Source organism: Meles meles, chromosome 1 (assembly GCF_922984935.1).
Source record: "Meles meles chromosome 1, mMelMel3.1 paternal haplotype, whole genome shotgun sequence".
Classification (NCBI taxonomy): Eukaryota; Metazoa; Chordata; class Mammalia; order Carnivora; family Mustelidae; genus Meles; species Meles meles.
In genome coordinates, this window is record NC_060066.1 from 185927671 (window position 1) to 185946076 (window position 18406).

General features: G+C 38.3%; 1 protein-coding gene across 1 annotated transcript in view; it reads right to left on the reverse strand.

The window, feature by feature from the left end:
- The window catches only part of RLF (RLF zinc finger), a 97325-nt gene that overhangs the window by 61270 nt on the left and 17649 nt on the right, over positions 1 to 18406 (reverse strand). The window contains exon 2 of the mRNA XM_046023362.1: positions 807 to 961. Within this exon, the coding sequence (XP_045879318.1) occupies positions 807 to 961 (155 nt within the window). The remainder of the gene's footprint in view (positions 1 to 806; positions 962 to 18406) is intronic.

Sequence of the window (18406 nt, forward strand, 5' to 3'; positions counted from 1 at the left end):
TTAGTTTATTAGGATATAGGAGGGTACTCAAATAGGAACCATTCTGATTCCAGAAGACAAAAACAGGAGCTCATGATACTGTCAATTCAGCTGATAAGGAGATAAATATATGTAACTATCATGTGTGTAGGCTCTTGTCACTTGCAAAGGAACAGAAAGATTGGCAAGATCATTTCTCTACTTCTAACATATCAAGACCACCCAGACTAGAAGTTATCCTCCCAAACAATCTGTAAGCTAAACAAATCTAAAAACTGAATAGCTGTTATACCTCTTCAGTTTACAGATGAAAATTACATGAAAGGTGTAATTTTATTTGCTACTAGGCAGCCAAATATTAAAACAGCAGCTAAATTATCATGGACTCAGGCTGGTAATCTTATATATATCCTAATATTTTCTGCTAGTAAAATTGTTCTTAGTTCCAATAACCTAAATGAACTCCAGAGTTTCATAGTATTTCCCCTCAAAGTGATCCTCAAAGACCACTACAGTTTACAGGTACTCTGTTAGTTATACTGATCTATACCTAAAGAAAGAAACTGTATCATTCTTGGATGCTAAGCCTGAGTGAGAAGAGACTCTGGAGGCAATTACAGATTATGTTGATTATGTTGTTTGGCTGGAGCTTCACTTGTACTTAATCTCCTGGGAACCAGAGTATGAAGACTCAGAGCAAAGGAAATTTCATTCAAAGGTATGACTTTTGGTGCTCTGAATAACAGGATTTCATAGTAAAGAGAAGTCAGGCAAACATTACAACCTAAGTACTCAATTTTAACAGTGACTTAAGTACTTCAACTTACAGTACTAATCTGCCAAGCACTAAGAGGACATCTTCACATTCAGTAGTTAAATATGGGCGTGCACTGGCAAAGCTTTGGATGGCAAGTCGATATACCTCCAGAAGATACACCATATGTTCTGAGGCATTCTTGTTGCTTGCATATTGCAATAAGGTCTAAAAAATAAAATTAAAGTATTAATTAAACAATAAAAACAATGAAACAGACCGTCTTTGTTCTCAAATGCGTGGTTGCTCCCTTTTCTAATAAATGCATACAACTTTTTAGGCTCTGATTTGTTTAGAGGATTCTATTTTCATCACTTCATGAATTGATTCCACTGAGTTAAAGAAAAGCCAGAATTGCTCTTCTGACACGAGAATAAATCTAAGAGTAAAGCCATAAAATATCTAAGGCTGTTCTCTCTAGAGGTCTGGGAGTTTCGATCTCTGAAATTCAATAATAAGTTTCACTAATACATTAAATTGAGCCCCAACCATGTGCCAAGCACTGGGTATCTGAGAATAAAACTATGATCCCTGCCTTCTACAAAAAGACACTTACTCCTGAGTATGACCCTCAGCTATGTAACTCCATAAAATCCATTTTTTTCCTACATACAGAGAATTGATTAGGCTTAATTTACACTAACCAATTTATGAAAGAATGATGTTATATTTGTATTTTTAACTACTTTTATTTTTAAAAATTAATTTTTAAAAATTTTTAAAAATTCAGAAACACATTCTGACTGGGCTAATCCTAACTCTCTGACTGGGGCTACTTTCTTTTTTTATTTAAAGATTTTATTTATTTATTTGACAGACAGAGATCACAGAGAAGCAGACAGAGAGAGAGGAGGAAGCAGGCTCCCCGCTGAGCAGAGAGCCCGATGCAGGGCTCGATCCCAGGACCCTGGGATCATTAACCCACTGAGCTACCCAGGCGCCCCTGACTGGGGCTACTTCTATAGTAAAGTCTTATTTTCAGAAGTAGCTTTGTCTTGAGTGAATTACATGTGGTTTGAATTCATTACCACCACCCCGCCTCTGGGAATAATTTCTTCAAAAAATTCTAACTTCCTGTCTTTAATTTTTTTGCCCAAAGAACTACAAATAGTTGTGGTAGCATTGTAGGATTCCACTGGATTCTCTGCAGTCTTAGTTTCCAAAGTAACAGTCCCTATCTCAGTTCCAATAATTAAGAATAGCCTTGATTACTTTTTTAAAAAAAAGAAAAAAAAACCTTAAAGGAAATACATGATGAACAATTATACCATAGACAAAAACGCTTAGCTGGATTATCTGATTATAATACTAGATTAGCTGGTCTTTGCATACCTGAATGATCAAGCCATTTATTTTAGTACAGCAATTCAATTAATTATCTTGCTACCCTACCACATTTTAGAGATGTGAGCTCCTTCTGTATTTTCAGAAGAGCATTATGTCCTCATTTGATCAAATCAAAAATTTTAATTAAAAAAAAAACTCTTAATAACAGAGGATCATAAAACTCACTCCGTAACAATCCTTTTTGCAGGTAAATGAGTACAGAGAAGGAACACAGAATATGTGCTTATCTGTTATATAAATAAGAGTTTATACAATCTCTGTTAAGAAATTTATTAAACTCTTTGTTAGAAACAAAGCCCATTTCAAGTCAGCAAATTACTTATTGTCTGCACTGGTTAATCTAAAACCAAAGAACTTGACAAATTTATACAAAATACCAGATTTTATGTTCCCTGAGGTCAGATATTATGTGTTATCAATCCTCACAGGCCTAACAATTCTCCACCCACTTCTACCACCACAGAACATTCTCAAGTCTCACGAAATATTTGCTGATCCATCCACCATTTTATTCACTGGACAAATATTTACGGAGAGCCTACTCTAATCCTACACCGCTAAGTGCTGGGGAAAAAGACATGGGGGGCCTATCCTCATGGAGCTTTCAGAATGAGTCAACACAGAATGACAGTTGAAACCACACATGCAAATTAACCAACTGGTGCCTGAAGTATACAAAAAGAAGGGTACAGTAGTGCATACAGATGAGGTGGGTCTTTCCAGTCCACCTTCCCACTCAGAATTCTCCTGACACCATTCTAGTATCTTCTGACCCAGTCATTCCATTGAGACTTCTTCTACAAGTTACACAATTTCAAAGATCCAATACCCCATGGGTATTTATGTTTATAGCTTGCCCTATATTGACTTATACATTTTTATATTCCTGAATCTTTTCACCCTCATGTATTAGTCCAATTAAACAAGTCTCCTTTAATATATCCATTATGACATATTCTGAGCATTTAAAGAATCACTGGAACAATTTTCCTCACTATGACCTTTTTAAAAAAAAATTCAGGATTAAGTTAAATGAATTATAGCCATCCGTGACATTCCATCAGGAGCAGGAGAGAAAAACAGAGGTCTTATTTCTTCTTAGGAATTTAAATTTTAGACACCAACAAAACTGAAAAAGAAAGGGAAGGTAAATAATAAATACCACTCTGGGGCGCCCGGGTGGCTCACTCCAGTGCCCCTCCCCTCATCCAAATTCTATCTATATTCCTCACTACATGGTTTCAAAGAGATTGGCAGCATCCTTACTATTTTCTAAAAATATCAAAGAGGGAGCATTTCTTTCTTCTTAAGTTTCTTTATTTATTTAAAGTAGCCTCTACACCCAGTATGCTCAAACTCACGATCCCAAGATCAAGAGTCACATGCTCTTCCACCTGAGCCGGCCAGGAGCCCCATAAGAGGGCGCATTTTACAGAATGGTCAAATTTTATGTAGAGATGTATTACAATTTAAAACTCAAGTGATGGGGCACCTTGGTGGCTCATTCAGTTAAGTGAAGCATCCAACTCTTGATTTCAGTTCAGGCTGTTGATCTCAGGGTCTTGGGACTGAGTCCCAGGTAGGGCTCCATACTCAGCAGGGAATCTGTTTGAGATTCTCTCCCTCTCCGTGCTCTCCTGCATTTGTGTGCATGCTCTCTTTCAAATAAATCAATCCTTTTCAAAAATGTCATTAAAAATAATAAAATAATAAATAAAACTCAAATGGTTCAAAATGAATATTCCCAATAGAATACTCCTAGTATTTTTGAACACATAGTATAAGCTAGGCATTCTCCTAGGAGCTTTACATGCTACTAACACAATTTACAATAACCCTGTGAACTAGTGATTTATCACCAGCCCATTTTAAAAATGAGGAAACAGAGGCACCTGGCTGGCTCAGTTCTTAGAGCATTCAAGTCTTGATCTCGGGGTTTTAAGTTCAATCCCCACATTGGGTGCAGACATTACTTAAAAAAAAAAAAAAATTTTTTTTTTAATGAAAAAACAAAAACACAGATTATTTGTCCAAAGTCACCCAGTAAGTAACTGCTGGATTCAGGATTTAAATTTGAATTCAGGGTCATCTGGCTCCAGAGCCCATACTTCACGGCTTTGCTTTAGGTCTTCTCAGAAAGCACAATTCTACAACTATTTTAAGTGTGCTTTTAAATTCTGCTTTCTTCCCCCTACACACTATCTTTAATATTTTGCAGCAACCAGTATCATGGAAGTGACTGCTTCTAGTAAGGTTTTGCAGCAATGGAGCTGACTGACATGCTGGTGGTTCACAAAGAAATAAAAAGAGGTATCTGGTATTTATCATTAAAGCTACATGTCCGGGGCACCAGGGTGGCTCAGTGGGTTAAAGCCTCTGCCTTCGGCTCAGGTCATGATCCCAGGGTTCTGGGATCAAGCCCCACATTGGGCTTTCTGCTAGGCAGGGAGCCTGCTTCCCTTCCTCTCTCTCTGCCTACTTGTGATCTCTATCTCTGTCAAATAAATAAACAAAATCTTAAAAAAAAAAAAAAAAAAAAAAGCTACATGTCCTATGGCAAAAGGAAATTGTCACTTTTTTTTTTTAAGATTTTAATTATTTATTTGACAGAGAAAGACACAGAGAGAGAGGGAACACAAGCAGGGGGAGTGGGAGAGGGAGAAGCAGACTCTCCACTGAGCAGGGAGCCTGACATGGAGCTCAATCCCAGGACCCTGGGACCATTACCTTAGCTGAATGCAGACACTTAAGGACTGAGCTACCCAGGCGCCCCAGAAATCGTCACTTTTAATAATAGAAGAGGATTTGCATTATTTCAAATTTCGCACATGAAGTGAGAAACCTTACAGATTTTAATTTTCAACATATCAAAATTTCCACAATTAAATAAATTTGAGTAAAATGTGACTGCACCATGACAAACAGGCTTCCAGCAAGAATAAGTTTGGTTTCTGCAGTATGGGTCAAGTTTGAAAAAGCAAAAGAACAGGAGGACTCCAAAGAGACAGCAATGTTGAACAAAGTCAGAAATGACTAAAACAAATGGGGTCAAATGGTAACAAGACTTAATAACAACTCAGTGAGGAAACAATGGAGGCTTCCCATGAAGAGACTAAGCTGGGTGCGAGATGAAATAGAAGGGGAGGAAAATGGTTGGCTGCTCACACACAGAAGGGGGCTAAGTCAACTAAAACCTTTAAGTCTTTCACATATGTTGCTACTGAGCCCCACACCTCATACTTTCCATACTGGTTATAGTTGGTTTTTTAAGTCCAGAAAAGTATGACTTATTACTCTATCGTATCTACCTAATTCAACCATCCTGATTAAACTTCACTGGATTCAATCCATCATCCCAGCCTACCAAGATTATTTTTAGATAATGATTCTGCCATAAGATTTAACTATACTTCTTGCATCTTTCCATTTTGAATTCTAATACCTTTTATTGTTTTGTCATAAAACTAGTATCATTTACTGTTTAAAAAATAGAGAGATGGAGGGGCACCTGGGTGGCAGAGTGGGTTAAGCCTCTGACTTCGGCTCTGGTCATGATCTCAGGGTCCTGGGATCGAGCTCTGCGTTGGGCTCTCTGCTCAGTGGGGAGCCTGTTTCCCCCTCTCCCTCTGCCTGCCTCTCTGCCTACTTGTGATCTCTCTCTCTGTCAAATAAATAAATAAAATCTTAAAAAAAAAAAAAATCTTTAAAAAAAAAAAAAATAAATAAAAAAGAGAGATGGAGAAGTAGAAATAAAAATATCAAGAATCTGGGGCACCTGGGTGGCTCAGTGGGTTAAAGCCTCTGCCTTCAGCTCAGGTCATGATCCCAGGGTCCTGGGATGGAGCCCCACATCGGGCTCTCTGCTCAGAGGGAAGTCTGCTTCCCTTCTTCTCTCTCTGCCTATTTGTGATCTCTGTCTGTCAAATAAATAAATAAAATCTTTAAAAAAAAAAAAAAGGAAAAAAAAAAATCAAGAATCCTTACTCTCATTCAGGTAATACACCACTGTTAAGAAGTAATACTAAGTTTGAAAGTTGTTTTTTTTTTTAATAATGCCTAAATAGAAGCATTTTAGTTGCATTATACTACACATTGTTTTATAAAATTTTCTCCAACATCAGTATGTTATTGCTGCATGGCCTGTGTTATGTACCACAATTTATTACCAAATTCTGTTTCTGGACATTATGGTTTTAATTTTGCATTATTATAATGTTGAAAGCACAGTTCCAACTTCTTCCATGTATCCATGACAATTTTCTCAAGATAATATCCTATAAATGGAATTCCTGGGTCAAAGGCTGCATTATTTTTAAGGCTTCACATAATGCCAAATTGTGCTCCAGAAAATTTGTTCCAATTTACATTCCTATTATTAGTGTTAAGACAGTTACAAATTGGAAGTTGTCAAAATTATTGTATATTATAATCTAAATACAATTTTTTGAGTATCAACTGGATAGGAGAAATACAATTATTTTGTTTATTCAATTTACAGTCATTTCAATACTGGTGAAGTTGTATAAAATTTTCATATATTTCTTTTATGAAATCATTTTAAAAAATCACCATAGCAGAGTGCCTGGACGGCTCAGTAGGTTAAGTGGCTGCCTTAGGCTCGGGTCATGATCCTGGGGTCCTGGGATCGAGCCCCACAACGGGCTCCCTGCTCAGCAGAGAGCCTGCTTCTCCCTCTCCCTCTGCCTGCTCCTCTGCCTACTTGTGCTCTCTCTCTCACCAAATAATAAATAAAATCTTAAAAAAAAAAATCACCAGAGCATCTGTACAGGGTCTTCATCTGAGTTGTTAATAACAGTAAGGAAGAAAGCTTGGATGAGGACAGCTCCAATAGTTAACTTTAATCCTCCAAAAAAGTCAAAGAGGAAGAAGCATTCTCTAATTCATCAGCATTATTCTGATACCAAAACCAGACAAAGACTAAAGAAAACTACACATCAATATCCCTTATAAGCACTGATTTTTTTAAAAAAAAATCAACAAAATACTAGTAAACTAAAATCAAGGATATTTTAAAATGCATTAGATACCATGACCAAGTGGGATTTATTCCCGGAATGCAAGGATGGTTCAGTGTGTGAAAATCTATCAATGTAATAATGATTAATTAACAGAATAAAGGGGAAAACCCTCAAGATCACTTCAACTAGTGCAGAAAAGGCATCTGAAAAATTCAACAACTTTTCAAGATAAAAAACAGTCAATAAACAAGGAATAGATGGAAACGATCTCAGCATAAAATATAATCATAAATGAAAAACCCACAGCTAATATTAATAGTGAGACTGAAAGCTTTTCCTTTAAGATTGAGAAAAAAAGGGATGCCTGGGTGGCTCAGTCAGTTAAGCATCTGCCTTCTGCTCAAGTCATGATCTCAGGGTCCTGGGATGTAGCCTGGTATTGGGCTCCTTGCTCAGTTGGAGGCCTGCTTCTCCCTCTGTCTGCACTCCCCCTGCTTGTGCTTACTCTCTCTGACAAATAAATAAATAAAATCTTTTTTAAAAAATGCCCACTTTCGGGGTGCCTGGGTCGCTCAGTGGATTAAGCCGCTGCCTTTGATTGGGTCCTGGGATCGAGCCCCGCATTGGGCTCTCTGCTCAGCAGGCAGCCTGCTTCCCCTTCACCCACGCCTGACTCTCTGCCTACTTGTGATCTCTCTCTCTGTCAAATAAATAAATAAAATCTTTAAAAAAAAAAAAAAAAGAAAATTTCAGCCTTTAAAAATAAATAAATAAAATAAAAATTTTTAAATGCTCACTTTCACCAATTCTATTTAACACAGTACTGAAGTCCGAGTGAGAGCAATTCGGCAAGAAAAAGAAATAAAAGGCACCCAAATCTGAGAGAAAGTAGAAGCACCACTGTCTGCAAACTACATGACTGTATATGTAGAAAATGATAAAGATTCCACATTTAAGATCAACAGTGAGAATAAACAAATTCAGAAAACTTGCAGGATACAAAATTAACACACAAAAGTCAGCTGATTTTTTTATACAATAACAATGAATAATCTGAAAAGTTAACTATTTCATTTACAGTAACATCAAAAATCTAGTTAGGAATAAATTTAACCAAAGAAACTTGCACACCGAAAACTACGAAACTTTGCTGAAAGAAATCAAAGACACAAATAAACGGAAAGACATGACATGGAAATGTCCACAGACTAGGAAACTTAATAATATTAATAAGATGCCAATACTACCCAAAGCAATCTACAGATTCAATGCAATCCCTATCGAAATCTCAATTACTTTTTTTTTTTTTTTTTTTTTGCAGAAACAGAAAAATCCGTCCTAAAATTGTTATGGAATCCCAAGGGACCCTGAATTGCCAACCAATCTTGAAAAGAAGAACAAAGTTATAGATCTCATGTTTCCTGATTTCAAAATCCACTACAAAGCCAGAGTAATCAAAGCACTGTATACTGGCAAGAAGACAGACATAGAGACCAATGGAACAGAGAGCCCAGAAATAAACCCTTACATGTATGGTCAATGAGTTTCCCCAAGGGTGCCAAGACCATTCAATGAGAGAAAGGGCGGTCTTCTCAACAAACAAGTGTTGAGAAAACTAGGCATCCATACGCAAAAGAATTAATTAGACTCTTACCCTAGACTATCTACAAAAATTAATACAGATCTAGAACTAAAAATTCTTAGAACACAGGGGGAAAAGCTTCATGACATTGGATTTTAAAATGATTTCTTAAGTAAGACACCAAAAGCATGGGTGACAAAAGTAAAAACAAACAAATTGGATTATATCAAAACTTAAAACTTGTATACACCCAAGGGCACTATCAACACGGTAAAAAGGGAACCCAAAGAACAGGAGAAAATATTTGTATATCATGTATCTGTTAAGTGATATATACATAGCAGTCTTGGGGCACCTGGGTGCTCAGTCTGCCTTCGGCTCAGGTCATGATCCCAGGGTCCCTGGATCAAGCCCCGCATTGGGCTCCGTTCTCAGTGGGAAGCCTGCTTCTCCCTCCGACTCCCTCTGCTTGAGTTCCCTCTCTTGCTCTGTGTGTGTGTGTGTGTGTGTGTCTCTCTCTCTCTCTCTGTCAAATAAATAAATAAATAAATAAAATTTTTAAAAAGCCTTAAAATTCAACAAAAAAACCAAACAACCCAACTAAAAATAAGCAAAGGATTCAAACGGGCATTTCTCTAAAGAAGATACACAAATGGACAAAAAGCACATAAAAACATGCTTAACATTACCAATTAAGAAATGCAAATCAGGGAGTGGCATGCCTGGGTGGCTCAGTCAGTTGAGTGCCTGACTCATTATTTCATCTCAGTCATGATCTCACAGGTCATGAGATCCAGCCCTGCATTAGGCTTCACACTCAGTGGGGCATCTGCTTGAGAGTCTCTGTCCCTCTGCCCCTCCCCCAGCTCATGCACATGTGTGCTCTCTCAAATAAATAAATAAATGTTTAAAAAAAGAAGGAGAGGAGAAGGAGGAGGAGGAAGAAGAAATGAAAATCAGGGACACCTGGGCAGCTCAGTTGGTTTGGTTTCGGCTCAGGTCATGATCTTAGGGTTGTGAGATTGAGCCCTCCATTGGGCTCCATACTCAGTGCTAAGTCTCCCTACGATGCTCTTTCACCCTCTCCCTTTGCCCCTCCCCCACACCAATGCTCTCTCTTTGAATAAATTAAATCTTTTTAAAATGCAAATCAAAATCACAATGAGATAACCACTTTATACATTAGGATGGCTATTACCAAACAACACAAATCAAAAACAGAAAATAACAAGTACTGGCAAGGAAATGGAGAATGTGGAACCCCTGTGTTGTCAGCAGGAATGTAAAATGGTGTAGCCATTGCAAAAAATGTCATGGTAGTTCCCCCCAAAATTAAACAACTATCATATGATCCAGTATCCACTTCTGGATATACACCCAAAACAATCAAAAGCAAGGACTTGATGAGGTACTTGTACCCATGTTCACAGTAGCACTACTTAAAATAGCCAAAAGGTGGAGCAAGCCAAGACTCCATCAATGTATGAATGAATAAATAAACTGTAGTCTGAACACACTATGGACTATTTTTTAAAAAGATTTTTATTTATTTAATTGACAGACAGATATCACAAGTAGGCAGAGAAGCAGGCAGAGAGAGAGGAAGGGAAGCAGGCTCCCTGCTGAGCAGAGAGCCCGACGTGGGGCTGGATCCCACGACCCTGAGACCATGACCCAAGCCGAAGGCAGAGGCTTTAACCTACTGAGCCACCAGGCGCCCCACACTATGGACTATTATTCAGCCTTAAAAATTAAAGGAAACTTGGGGCACCTGGGCGGCTCTCTTAATTAAGTATCTGACTCTTGGTTTTGGCTCAGGTTATGATCTCAGGGTTGTGAGACTGAACCCCGTGTCGGGCTCTGTCTGTGCTCAGTGCAGAATCTGCTTGAATGTCTCTCTCCTTCTGCTTCTGCCCCCATTCCCCCTCACTCTCTCTCTAAAACAAACAAATAAATAAATCTTTTTTTTTTAATTTTTATTTATTTATTTTTTTATAAACATATAACGTACTTTTATCCCCGGGGTACAGGTCTGTGAATTGCCAGGTTTACACACTTCATAGCACTCACCATAGCACATACCCTCCCCAATGTCCATAACCTCCTTCCCCCTCTCCCAACACCCCCCCCCAGCAACCCTCCGTTTGTTTTGTGAGATTAAGAGTCACTTATGGTTTGTCTCCCTCCCAATCCCATCTTCTTTCATTTATTCTTCTATACCCCTAACCCCCCATGTTGCATCTCCACGTCCTCGTATCAAGGAGATCATATGACAGTTGTCTTTCTCCAATTGACTTATTTCACTAAGCATGATACCCTCTAGTTCCATCCAGGTCATTGCAAATGGCAAGATTTCATTTCTTTTGATGGCTGCATAGTATTCCATTGTGTATATATACCACTTCTTCTTTATCCACTCATCTGTTGATGGACATCTAGGTTCTTTCCATAGTTTGGCTATTGTAGACATTGCTGCTATAAACATTCGGGTGCACGTGCCCCTTCGGATCACTACGTTTGTATCTTTAGGGTAAATACCCAGTAGTGCAATTGCTGGGTCATAGGGTAGTTCTATTTTCAACATTTTGAGGAACCTCCATGCTGTTTTCCAGAGTGGTTGCACCAGCTTGCATTCCCACCAACAGTGTAGGAGGGTTCCCCTTTCTCCGCATTCTCGCCAGCATCTGTCATTTCCTGACTTGTTAATTTTAGCCATTCTGACTGGTGTGAGGTGATATCTCATTGTGGTTTTGATTTGTATTTCCCTGATGCCGAGTGATGTTGAGCACTTTTTCATGTGTCTGTTGGCCATCTGGATGTCTTCTTTGCAGGAATGTCTGTTCATGTCCTCTGCCCATTTCTTGATTGGATTGTTTGTTCTTTGGGTGTTGAGCTTGCTAAGTTCCTTATACATTTTGGACACTAGCCCTTTATCTGATATATCCTTTGCAAATATCTTCTCCCATTCTGTCAGTTGTCTTTTGGTTTTGTTAACTGTTTCCTTTGCTGTGCAAAAGCTTTTGATCTTGATGAAATCCCAGTAGTTCATTTTTGCCCTTGCTTCCCTTGCCTTTGCCGTTGTTCCTAGGAAGATGTTGCTGCGGCTGAGGTCAAAGAGGTTGCTGCCTGTGTTCTCCTTAAGGATTTTGATGGCTTCCTTTCTCACATTGAGGTCCTTCATCCATTTTGAGTCTATTTTCGTGTGTGGTGTAAGGAAGTGGTCCAATTTCATTTTTCTGCATGTGGCTGTCCAATTTTCCCAGCACCATTTATTGAAGAGGCTGTCTTTTTTCCACTGGACATTCTTTCCTGCTTTGTCGAAGATTAGTTGACCATAGAGTTGAGGGTCTATTTCTGGGCTCTGTATTCTGTTCCATTGATCTATGTGTCTGTTTTTGTGCCAGTACCATGCTGTCTTGATGATGACAGCTTTGTAATAGAGCTTGAAGTCTGGAATTGTGATGCCACCAACTTTGGCTTTCTTTTTCAATATTCCTTTGGCTATTCGAGGTCTTTTCTGGTTCCATATAAACTTTAGGATTATTTGTTCCATTTCTTTGAAAAAGATGGACGGTATTTTGATAGGGATTGCATTAAATGTGTAGATTGCTTTAGGTAGCATAGACATTTTCACAATATTTATTCTTCCAATCCAGGGGCATGGAACATTTTTCCATTTCTTTGTGTCCTCCTCAATTTCTTTCATGAGTACTTTATAGTTTTCTGCATATAGATTCTTAGCCTCTTTGGTTAGATTTATTCCTAGGTATCTTATAGTTTTGGGTGCAATTGTAAATGGGATTGACTCCTTAATTTCTCTTTCTTCTGTCTTGTTGTTGGCATACAGAAATGCAACTGATTTCTGTGCACTGATTTTATATCCTGACACTTTACTGAATTCCTTTCTTTTGGGTTTTCCACATATAGTATCATATCGTCTGCGAAGAGTGATAGTTTGACTTCTTCTTTGCTGATTTGGATGCCTTTAATTTCCTTTTGTTGTCTGATTGCTGAGGCTAGGACTTCTAGTACTACGTTGAATAGCAGTGGTGATAATGGACATCCCTGCCGTGTTCCTGACCTTAACGGAAAAGCTTTCAGTTTTTCTCCATTGAGAATATTTGCGGTGGGTTTTGCATAGATGGCTTTGATAATATTGAGGTATGTGCCCTCTATCCCTACACTTTGAAGAGTTTTGATCAGGAAGGGATGCTGTACTTTGTCAAATGCTTTTTCAGCATCTATTGAGAGTATCATATGGTTCTTGTTCTTTCTTTTATTTATGTGTTGTATCACATTGATTGATTTGCGGATGTTGAACCAACCTTGCAGCCCTGGAATAAATCCCACTTGGTCGTGGTGAATAATCCTTTTAATGTACTGTTGAATCCTATTGGCTAGTATTTTGGTGAGAATTTTTGCATCTGTGTTCATCAAGGATATTGGTCTATAGTTCTCTTTTTTGGTGGGATCCTTGTCTGGTTTTGGGATCAAGGTGATGCTGGCCTCATAAAATGAGTTTGGCAATTTTCCTTCCATTTCTATTTTTTGGAACAGGTTCTGGAGAATAGGAATTAGTTCTTCTTTAAGTGTTTGGTAGAATTCCCCTGGGAAGCCGTCTGGCCCTGGGCTTTTGTTTGTTTGGAGATTTTTGATGACTGTTTCAATCTCCTTACTGGTTATGGGCCTGTTAAGGTTTTCTATTTCTTCCTGGTTCAGTTGTGGTAGTTTATATGTCTCTAGGAATGCATCCATTTCTTCCAGATTGTCAAATTTGTTGGTGTAGAGTTGCTCATAGTATGTTCTTATAATTGTATTTCTTTGGTGTTAGTTGTGATCTCTTCTCTTTCATTCATGATTTTATTTATTTGGGTCCTTTCTCTTTTCTTTTTGATAAGTCTGGCCAAGGGTTTATCAATCTTATTAATTCTTTCAAAGAACCAGCACCTAGTTTCATTGATTTGTTCTATTGTTTTTTTGGTTTCTATTTCATTGATTTCTGCTCTGATCTTTATGATTTCTCTTCTCCTGCTGGGTTAACAAATAAATCTTTTTTTAAAAAGGAAATGTGAAGGGATGCCTGGGTGGCTCAGTGGATTAAGCCGCTGCCTTCGGCTCAGGTCATGATCTCAGGGTCCTGAGATCGAGCCCCGCGTCGGGCTCTCTGCTCCGCAGGGAGCCTGCTTCCTCCTCTCTCTCTGCCTGCCTCTCTGCCTACTTGTGATCTCTCTCTCTGTCAAATAAATGAAATTTAAAAAAAAAAGGAAATGTGAAGGACGCCTGTGGGTGACTCAGTTGCTTAAGCATTTGCCTTCAGCTCAGGTCACAATCCCAGGGTCCTGAGACTGAGTCCCACACTGGGCTCCTTACTAGCGGGGAGCCTGCTTCTCCCTCTGCCTGCTCTACTTGCCACTCACCTGTTTGTATTCTCTCTCTCTCTCTCTAACAAATAAATAAAATCTTTAAAAAAAAAAAAAGAAAAGGAAATTTGACAATACTACAACATGGATGAATCCTGAAGACGTTATGCTAAGTAAAATTAGCAAATCACAAAGAGACAAATAATGGTTTCCACTCCTATGTTGTACCATAGCCAAATTCTTAAGAGACAGAAAGAAGTATGGTTGTCAGAGGCTGGAGAGAGGGAGGAATGGGGAATGAGTATCTAATGGATGCAGAGTTTTGGTTTGGGAAGATGAAAAATTCGGGATATAAATGGTGGTGATGGTTTCCTATCAATGCAAAATATTTAACACCAATGAATACACACTTAAAAATGCTTAAAATGGTAAATTTTATATTATGCACAATTTATTATTTACTACAATTTTAAAAACACCCCAAAAGGGGTGCCTGGGTGGCTCAGTTGGTTAAGTGTCTGCCTTCAGCTCAGGTTATAATCCCAGAGTCCTGGAACTGAGCCCCACATCAGGCTCTGTGCTGATCAGGGAGCCTGCTTCTCCCTCTCCCTCTGCTACTCCCTATGCTTGTGGTCTCTCTCTCTCTCTGTCAAATAAATAAATAAAATCTTAAAAACAAAAACAAAAAAGAGTCAACCTCATGTCATTTTCGATTGGCAACTTTCAAGAAACATGAGTGAGCGAGCATACAGCAGGAAGATGGGGAGAAGAGGATAAATTCAAATACCCTCCATTTCTGCTTTAATGAATCATTATTACCAAAAGGACTGATCTAGAATACTTTTTAAGTTTGGAGATTTTAAAATCCAAGCCTTATCACACTGGGGAAAAGTATTACAATTTGGACGTAGCCATGTAATACAGTGGAAATGCTATGTCCTGTGGTTGTACATTCAAACTTCTTACCCTCATTATTTGCCAGCTGACCTCTCTGGGTCTTGATTACTTTAAAATCTGTCACCTGAAACTGAGTATTCATTTTTCCCCAGACATTATACAATATAGCTTTTAATAATTACGAGTTCAGTAAAAAAGAAAAAAAACAAAAACAAAACAAAAAAACCCCTTCCTAACCATTTTTCAAAGTACAGTTCTGTGGCATTAAGTATATTTATATTGTTGTGCTACCACTACGAACATCCATCCATAGAATTTTCACCTAAACAGTAACTCCCTAATACTCCCTCCCTTCAGCCCCCTGGCAACCACCATTCTACTTTCTGTGTCTATGTGCAATATAGCTTTCATATTATATTTTCTGTTTGAAAAAGCAGCACAAGAGTATGATAAATGGCATCAGGGTAGACAAATAGATCAGTGAACAGAAGAGAGGCCAGAAGTACACCTACATACATATGGCTAATTGATTTTTAACAAAGTACAAAGGCAATTTCTTAATTCAATGAGAAAGCAGTCTTTTCAACAAACGAATGCAATATTTAGATATTTATTTTAAAAGCACAAAAAGCTTCCAATACCTCCCATACAATATACAAAAATTAGCTTCAAGTGGATCATAGATCTAAATGTAAAACCTCAAACAAATTTCTGGGAGAAAACATAGAAGAAAATCTTTATGGTCTTGAGACAGACAGATTTCTTACATATATAACATGAAAAACATAATTCACAAAAGAGAAAGCTGATAGACTGAACTTTATCATAATCGAGCACTTGTATTCTTCAAGATACACTTGTTGTTTTTCATTTTTTAAAAGATTTTATTTATTTATTTGACAGACAGAAATCACAAGTAGGCAGAGGAGCAGGCAGAGAGAGAGAAGGGGAAGCAGGCTCCCTGCTGAGCAGAAGCCCAATGCGGGGCATGATCCCAGGACCCTGAGATCATGACCTGAGCCAAAGGCAGAGGCTTAACCCAATGAGCCACCCAGGCATCCCTCAAGATACACTGTTAAGAGAACAACAACAACAAAAAGGCCACAGCCCAGGAGAATATTTTGGCAAAGAATATATTCAATTCCATTTTTCCCCTGACCCCATTAACTCTATGCTTATAGAAGGGATCAATTTAATAGAAATTAACCATGGCTTGGCTGCTTGTGTGCCCACCTAGTTACATAGGACTTTTCCCTCCTGTCTTACCCAGTATTTCCTAGTAGCTCTTCACGGTATCTCACATAAGTTCACCAACAGTTCAGTCCAGAATGTGTGACATCCACCTCAACTCATCCTTGTGATTTGGTCCCTATAAGCAGGTAGACAGCACCTCAGGCTTTCCCCATTGGCCACATCACCACAATGCAATCTGTGTCAAGTCCAAGGGTATTCCCTCCAGAGTCCCAACTGAACCACAGTCAGAATGTGTATAACTTAGAAGTGATACAAATCACCATCCCCATTCTGCCCACTCTTTGCCATCTAAGCCTCAACATGAAAAAATATATATATATTTTGTGTGTATACACACACACACACACACATAGATATCTGACGAAGGGTTTATGTCCAGAAACAGACTCCCACACACATCCCTCTCAAACCTCAACAATAAGAACACAAACAACCCAATTTTTAAATGGCCAAAAGATCTGAAAAGGGGGCGCCTGGGTGGCTCAGTGGTTTAAGCCGCTGCCTTCGGCTCAGGTCATGATCTCAGGGCCCTGGGATCGAGTCCCGCATCGGGCTCTCTGCTTGGCAGGGAGCCTGCTTCCCTCTCACTCTCTCTGCCTGCCTCTCTGCCTACTTGTGATCTCTCTCTGTCAAATAAATAAAATCTTAAAAAAAAAAAAAAAAAAAAAAAAAGATCTGAAAAGGTACTTCACCAATAAAGATGTAAGGATGACAAATAAGCACATAAAAAATATTCAATATAGTAACTCATTAGTGGGGCACCTGGGTGGCTAAGCCAGTTAAGCACCCAACTCTTGACTTCTGCTCAGGTCTTGCTCTCATTAGGTGAGATCAAGCTGTGGCAGGCTCCACACTTAGTGGGACATCTGCTGAAGATTCTCTCTCTCCCATTCCCTCTCCCTTTGCCCCTCTCCCCATTCACGCATGCACGCATGGATAGCTCCCTCTCTGTCTCTCACTCAAAAATAAATAAATCTTAAAAAAAAAAAAATTAGGAGCACCTGGGTGGTTAAACATCTCCCTCTCCCTCACCCGTCCCCTGCGTGCTCGCTCTCTCTCAAATGAATAAATCAGTCATTAAATAAAATAAAAATAAGTCATTAGGAAAATGTAAATTAGAACCACAAAGAGGTACTACTAATTTCAGAATGGCTAAAGTAAAGACTGGCCACACCAAGTGTTGATCAGAAAGTGGAAAATTTGGTAGGAATGTTAAATGATACAACTACTCTGAAAGACCTGTCATGTGATCCAGCCATTCCACCTAGGTATTTATCCAAGAGAAAGCATCTGTCCACACAAAGACTTACACACTAATGTTCACAACAACTTTATCTGTAATAGCCCAAAACTAGAAATAAGCCAAATGTCTATCAGTAACAGATGAATGAGCAAATCATGACAGAACCATAAAATAAAATGTATTAACTAACTAGTAATATAAACAACTTGAATGAATATCAAAATAATTATACTAAGTCAAAGAAGTCAAAGACATTGTAGAGTTTTATTTATATGAAATTCTTAAAAATGCAATCTAATCTATAAAGACAGAAAGCAGCTCAATAGTTGAGTGACAGTGGAAAGATGGTTGGGAAAGAAAGAGGAAACACAATGGAGTGAGAAAGAACTTCTAAGGGTAATGAATATATTCATTATCTTGATTATTTCATGGGTGTTTGGATATGCCAAAGCTTATCAAATTGCACATTTTAACTAGGAGCAGTTTACTGTATGTCAATTATACTTCAACAAAGCTGTTTTTGAAGACATACAGGCTATAGGGTGCCTGGCTGGCTCAGTCAGTGGAATGTGTGACTCCTGATCTCAGGGTTTTAAGTTCGAGCCCCACGTTGGGCATACAGATTACTTAAAAATAAAAATCTTTTTTTTTTTTTTTTTAAAGTAGGCTCCACACCCAACATGGTCTTGAACTCATGGCCCTGAGATCAAGACCTAAGCTGAAATCAAGAGCGGACACTTAATTGACTAAGCCAACCAGGTGCACCAAAAATAAAATTTAAAAAAAGAAGACATGGGCCAAAAGTACACAAAAATTGTAAAAGGAATTTTAAATAAATTTTGTTTCAATTGTCAGATCAGACTTGTAATTTTTACTGTAAAAAATATAAAACTCCTGTGCATAAATATAATGTAAACAATGAAAAGATAAACTGAAGAGAAGATAATTCTA